We start from the raw sequence: 7,541 nt of genomic DNA on the forward strand, positions 1-7,541 counted from the left end.
GTCCTCCAAGTTCAGGCGAAATTGTAGCTTGTAAAATAGGTCATCGATTAAGCAGGCTTCAACATCTATCCCCGGTGTTAAGTTATTATCATTATTATTATTACTAGCCAAGCTACAACCCTAGTTGGAAAAGCAAGATGCTATAGGCCCAGGGGCCCCAATAGGGAAAAATAGCCCAGTGAGGAAAGGAAATGAGGAAATAAATAAATGAAGAGAACAAATTAACAATAAATCATTCTAAAAAAGGCAACAACGTCAAAACAGATATGTCATATATAAACTATAAAAAAGACTCATGTCAGCCTGGTCAACAAAAAAGCATTAGCTCCAACTTTGAACTTTTGAAGTTCTACTGATTCAACTACCCGATTAGGGAAGATCATTCCACAACTTGGTAACAGCAGGAATAAAACTTCTAGAATACTGCGTAGTATTGAGCCTCATGATGTAACAGTCTATTTTGACCTATAATGAATTTACTCTTAAGTTACTTATACAAAATGGAAGCCAATCTCCTGAAATTGTTTAGACATTGAATAAATGTAAGTTTTTGAGCAAAAATAATAACAATTATAACGATTACAATTAAAAGGCTTCATTTACACTGAGGTGGATCACTGTCAGTGATTTCAGAACTTCATTATTTTCTTTGCTTGGAAATACGATGTGTTCTAGTACATAAACAAAAGCAGTATACAGTGAGTGTGTGTATGTATGTATGTATGTATGTATATTTATATGCTGTATATATATATATATATATATATATATATATATATATATATATATACATATATATATATAATATATATATATACTGTATGTATATATATATATATATATATATATATATATATATGCATATATATACACATATATATACATATATAATTTCGTAACCTAATAACTTGCCCTTTTCTCGATCGAATGATCTCACATTTCCAAAGCATGAACGAGTAGAAACAAATCATGATTTTTTAATGGAAAAGAAAATTGAGTTTTATGTTCAAGTTTTATGTTAACAGTCAACTCAGCATATGCAACAGCCATTTGTCAAAGAATTTGTTAAAAACTGAACCAGCTTCAATGTAGATTTAAACATGGCACAAAAATCTCAAAATGATTCGGGAAATTTTTTTTTTGCTAAGTCCCATCTATAGTCCATTTCTTTTAGCGAGTCATATTTGCACCGACTCGCAACGGTGCCCTTTTAGCTCGGAAAAGTTTCCTGGTCGCTGATTGGTTAGAATTATCTTGTCCAACCAATCAACGATCAGGAAACTTTTCCAAGCTAGAAGGGCACCGCTGCGAGTCGGTACAAATATGCCTTGCTAAAAGAAACTGACTATAGTTCATATGAAGAGCGAGTCTTGAAACTGAGATTCCTACAAGTTTTATTCCAGCTGTTACCAAGTTGTGGAATGATCTTCCTAATCGGGTAGTTGAATCAGTAGAACTTCAAAAAGTTCAAAGTTGCAACAAATGTTTTTTATGTTGACCAGGCTAACATGAGTCTTTTTATTGTTTATATATGACATATTTGTTTTTGACGTTGTTAATAGTTTATATAGGACATATCTGTTTTGACGCTGTTACTGTGTTTAGAATGATATATTGTTAATCTATTCTCATCATTTATTTATTTCCTTATTTCCTTTCCTCACTGGGCTATTTTTCCCTCTTGGAGCCCTTGGGCTTATAGCATCTTGCTTTTCCAACTAGGGTTATAGCTTGGCTAGTAATAATAATAATAATAATAATAATAATAATAATAACGACAGATTGGATACTGCAGGGAAACGCTTGCAATTGAAACCACCTTATGCAGCTCTGTCTGGTCTTTAATAATAATAATAATAATAATAATAATAATAATAATAATAATAATAATAATAATAATAATAATAATAATCTTTATTTCAGCAAAAGCCATATACAGAGTTACAATAAGGGTAAAGTGATCTTACACTTTTGACAGTCGGCCAGCAAAACCTCAAGCAATTCTGTGCCGATATGTCTGGAGAAGTTTGAAGCATTTCTATTATTTCAGTGGTGAGGCAATATTTCTTAAATATTGCAAATAGAACCAGCATAATGTTCGCTTTGGGATTTGGGACAAAGTGACAAAATCCCTGAAATACAATTGATTTCAGGAGGGACTTGCCCAGGGAATTTTATTGTGCGATATTCAATAATCATTTTCACATCCCGTTTTCTTTGAGGGAAAAGCAAAGGGTGTTCAGAATTATGAGATATCTTAAGCAACATGCACAAAGAAATAATTGAACAACCGCGTCAGGTATATAATAATAATAATAAAAATAATAAAAATAATAATAATAATAATAATAATAATAATTATTATTATTATTATTATCATTATTACTATCATTATTATTATTATTATTATTATTATTATCATTATTATCATTATTATTATTAATGATGATAAAAAATTTACTAACTGTTAAATTAATTATTCCGCAAACTTTATTATTATTATTATTATTATTATTATTATTATTATTATTAATGATAATAAATTTACTAACTGTTAAATGAATTGTTCCGTAAACTTTGTTTTAAAATTAAAAAAAAATATATAGATATCCAAACCAGGGATGAGGAAATTTGAATAAACAGTAGGTTTTCTGTCCAACAAATTACAATACAAGTGAGCAGCTGGAAACCAGACAGGATAACAATACTCAAAACAAGGAGCAATGGAAGACTTGATAAATTTGAAATATCATCTTAAAATTACTTTACAAATATACACATTATCTGAGCAACTTAAGAATAAACCAAGAATAAACCAAACAGATGTGTTCCTTAACCCTTTTACCCCCAGGCTCTTTGGAAATTTCCAACCCTTAACCCCCAGGGAGTTATCTTTTTCCCAGCACGTTTTGCAGTATGTTTTTTTTTAAATTGCTCTAACAGCCTTAATTTTTGTCATAGAGAGGTCAGGTTGGTCTCATTCTCTTGGAAAATGCCTGAATTTTCTCAAAAAATTATCAAAATATTAAAAATATATTTGCCACCAAGAGTATTAAGTGGAGCTTTAAATAAATTCTATACAGTTACAAGAGACATTCTCAATACAAAGATCTCCCATGTTGAGGAACCACTGATATGACCTACTTATGATTGCTAAATATTTTGAGTTTTGTTAGGGTTCATCTTTATGGCCCTAAATTTCCACCATAAACTATTTTAATTTACATCTTTATTAAGGGGCTCAGCAATCAAAGTTCTACATTCGGGAGATGTAATTGATTTAAAGAGGGTAGCATCACCCACACACACACGCATATATTTGTATATATATATATATATATATATATATATAAACCAAAATGTATGAAAAATTAAATTTAATTTTCCATACATTGTGGGTTATTTTATTTATCATAAATACACGGAAAATTGTATATTTTAATGTGTATATATACACACGTATATACACATACTGTATCTATAAATACACGTTGTATTTGTATATGTAAACATATATACTATATATATATATATATAAATATAAATATATATATATATATAAATTATATGATAAATTTGCACATTTATACGTGTTTTTCAAATTCATATAAGCCATATATTACACGCCTCTTAACATCCGAATTCTCTCTACATCAGGATCAGACACCCAAGTTGAAATCAACTTAATTAATGATAATAGCACTTGGTCGGCCAGGGAATCGAGTGGCTAAGTCAATAGGACCTCAGTTTCTTGGGCCCGGGTTCGATTCCCTGGCCGACCAGACGCTATTATCATTAAGTTGCTTCCCCATTCGGTCTTTGATCCCGAGGTAGAGAGAATCTAGATATTATGAGGTGTATAATGTGTGGCTTATATATATATATATATATATATATATATATATATATATATATATATATATATATGTGTGTGTGTGTGTGTGTGTTTGTGTATATATATATATATATATATATATTATATATATATATATATATACACATATATATAATTATCATGATTTTGATCAAATTCAATTTAACGTAAACTCTCTCTCTCTCTCTCTCTCTCTCTCTCTCTCTCTCTCTCTGAATTTTAAAAGATTCTTGATTATGGCTATCTGTTGTTTTGAAGGGATTAATTATATGTGTATACTGCTCAGTCAGTATTTCTTAAGAGTCTTGATTATGTAGATAAAGTTTTTTCTATACATATTCTATTACTTAATTTGGAAATAAGTATAATTTTACTTGGTGGTTTAGACTATTGTTTAAACGATTCTCTCTCTCTCTCTCTCTCTCTCTCTCTCTCTCTCTCTCTCTCTCTCATAATGAGTTCCTATGAAATCGAATATGGTTCAGAGATTCAATTAGTTATTAACTGTATATGGTAATTGTTCAAAGATGCCCTATTAGTTCAGGTTCACAATGGAGTATAGGGAATTGGAAGCAAGATGGGGGATATATATAGAGTGATGAGGTAAATGTACAAAGGATGGAGGTAGATATACTGGAGAGAGGTTGTTGGTAGATGAAGAGGCTCTCTGCGACTGAGATTGTATTTGGGGGAGAATAGTGGAGTGGGAGTGTGATTTAGAAGAGTCGAGTTGAAACTCAAGGAGTGTAAAAGGAGGATTTTGAAGATTCCTTTGGAGTGGAGACGAAGTTTGGAGGTGTAGCAATAGAAATGGAGGTGGAACTTGGAAGGGCTCTGAAATGCGTTGAAGAAGCAATAAACTTGATGAGTTGAGTTATAACTCAAGGAGAAATCTAAAGATCCTTTTTGAGTGGAGAGGAAGTTTGGAGAGATCCTTTTTGAGTGGAGAGGAAGTTTGGAGAGATCCTTTTTGAGTGGAGAGGAAGTTTGGAGGTGTAGCAATAGAAGTGGAGGTGGAACTTGGAAGGACTCTGAAATGCGTTGAAGAAGCAATAAACTTGATGAGTCGAGTTATAACTCAAGGAGTGTAAAGATCCTTTTGGAGTGGAGAAGAAGTTTGGAGGTGCAACAATAGAAATGGAGGTGGAACTTGGAAGGACTCTGAAATGCTTTGAAGAAATGATAACCTATAAGAAGTCGTTATAACTCAAGGATGAGTGTAAAGATCCCCTTGGAGAGGAGACGAAGTTTGAAGGTGTAACAATAGAAATGGAGGTGGAACTTGGAAGGGCTCTGAAATGCGTTGAAGAAGCAATAAACTTGATGAGTCGAGTTATAACTCAAGGAGGAATCTAAAGATCCTTTTGGAGTGGAGACGAAGTTTGGAGGTGTAACAATAGAAATGGAGGTGGAACTTGGAAGGACTCTGAAATGCGTTGAAGAAGCAATAAACTTGATGAGTCGAGTTATAACTCAAGGAGGAATCTAAAGATCCTTTTTGAGTGGAGAGGAAGTTTGGAGGTGTAACAATAGAAATGGAGGTGGAACTTGGAAGGGCTCTGAAATGCGTTGAAGAAGCAATAAACTTGATGAGTTGAGTTATAACTCAAGGAGAAATCTAAAGATCCTTTTTGAGTGGAGAGGAAGTTTGGAGAGATCCTTTTTGAGTGGAGAGGAAGTTTGGAGAGATCCTTTTTGAGTGGAGAGGAAGTTTGGAGGTGTAGCAATAGAAGTGGAGGTGGAACTTGGAAGGACTCTGAAATGCGTTGAAGAAGCAATAAACTTGATGAGTCGAGTTATAACTCAAGGAGTGTAAAGATCCTTTTGGAGTGGAGAAGAAGTTTGGAGGTGCAACAATAGAAATGGAGGTGGAACTTGGAAGGACTCTGAAATGCTTTGAAGAAATGATAACCTATAAGAAGTCGTTATAACTCAAGGATGAGTGTAAAGATCCCCTTGGAGAGGAGACGAAGTTTGAAGGTGTAACAATAGAAATGGAGGTGGAACTTGGAAGGGCTCTGAAATGCGTTGAAGAAGCAATAAACTTGATGAGTCGAGTTATAACTCAAGGAGGAATCTAAAGATCCTTTTTGAGTGGAGAGGAAGTTTGGAGGTGTAACAATAGAAATGGAGGTGGAACTTGGAAGGACTCTGAAATGCGTTGAAGAAGCAATAAACTTGATGAGTCGAGTTATAACTCAAGGAGGAATCTAAAGATCCTTTTTGAGTGGAGAGGAAGTTTGGAGGTGTAACAATAGAAATGGAGGTGGAACTTGGAAGGACTCTGAAATGCGTTGAAGAAGCAATAAACTTGATGAGTCGAGTTATAACTCAAGGAGGAATCTAAAGATCCTTTTGGAGTGGAGACGAAGTTTGGAGGTGTAACAATAGAAATGGAGGTGGAACTTGGAAGGACTCTGAAATGCGTTGAAGAAGCAATAAACTTGATGAGTCGAGTTATAACTCAAGGAGGAATCTAAAGATCCTTTTTGAGTGGAGAGGAAGTTTGGAGGTGTAACAATAGAAATGGAGGTGGAACTTGGAAGGACTCTGAAATGCGTTGAAGAAGCAATAAACTTGATGAGTCAAGTTATAACTCAAGGAGGAATCTAAAGATCCTTTTTGAGCGGAGAGGAAGTTTGGAGGTGTACCAATAGAAATGGAGGTGGAACTTGAAAGGACTCTTTGATATGCTTTGTAATGGCAATAATCTTTGATGAGTCGAGTTATAACTCAAGGAGCGTAAAGATCCTTTTGGAGTGGAGACAAAGTTTGGAGGTGTAGCAATAGAAGTGGAGGTGGAACTTGGAAGGACTCTGAAATGCTTTGAAATGGCAATAAACTTGATGAGTCGAGTTATAACTCAAGGAGCGTAAAGATCCTTTTGGAATTGAGACAAAGTTTGGAGGTGTAGCAATAGAAGTGGAGGTGGAACTTGGAAGGACTCTGAAATGCTTTGAAGAAATGATAATCTATGATAGGTCGTTATAACTCAAGGATGAGTGTAAAGATCCTTTTGGAGTGGAGACGAAGTTTGGAGGTGTAACAATAGAAATGGAGGTGGAACTTGAAAGGACTCTTTGATATGCGATGATGAAGCAAGACTCTTTGACCATGTTATCATGAATCAAACAGACGATTCTTAATCCTAAAGGTCATGTATTCCGTTCTGGGGAGGGCATGACACATTGCTACTGGAGCATTGTTGAATTTTGTTGTCTGTTCTATTAGGGAAACAATGCAGGCCTTTATAAAGACCTAATTATGTTAATGAGGGTGGAGTTCACTGCTGCTTCAGTTGGGGTTGTTCGTGAGGTTTAAACAACTGAGTTGTTACAAGCAGAGTGAAGATACAACAACAACAATAACAAGTAGAGGGAGAAGGATACAACAACAACAAGTAGAGGGAGAAGGATACAACAACAACAAGTAGAGGGGAGAAGGATACAACAACAACGACAACAACAACAAGTAGAGGGGAGAAGGATACAACAACAACAACAAGTAGAGGGGAGAAGGATACAACAACAACAACAACAACAAGTAGAGGGGAGAAGGATACAACAACAACAGCAGCAAGTAGGGAGGAGAAGGATACAACAAAAACAAGTAGAGGGGAGAAGGATACAACAACAACAACAAGTAGAGGGGAGAAGGATACAACAAC

General features: G+C 34.3%; 1 protein-coding gene across 1 annotated transcript in view; it reads left to right on the forward strand.

Moving 5' to 3' along the window:
* The first annotated feature begins 6,400 nt into the window (after positions 1-6,400).
* Positions 6,401-7,541, forward strand: part of LOC137656336 (variant surface antigen D-like) — a 1,460-nt gene continuing 319 nt past the window's right edge. The window contains exons 1-2 of the mRNA XM_068390508.1: positions 6,401-6,463; positions 7,279-7,541. The exon at positions 7,279-7,541 is cut by the window's right edge and continues 319 nt beyond it. Coding sequence (XP_068246609.1) covers positions 6,401-6,463; positions 7,279-7,541 — 326 coding nt within the window. The remainder of the gene's footprint in view (positions 6,464-7,278) is intronic.

This window comes from Palaemon carinicauda, chromosome 17, assembly GCF_036898095.1.
Source record: "Palaemon carinicauda isolate YSFRI2023 chromosome 17, ASM3689809v2, whole genome shotgun sequence".
Lineage (NCBI taxonomy): Eukaryota > Metazoa > Arthropoda > Malacostraca > Decapoda > Palaemonidae > Palaemon > Palaemon carinicauda.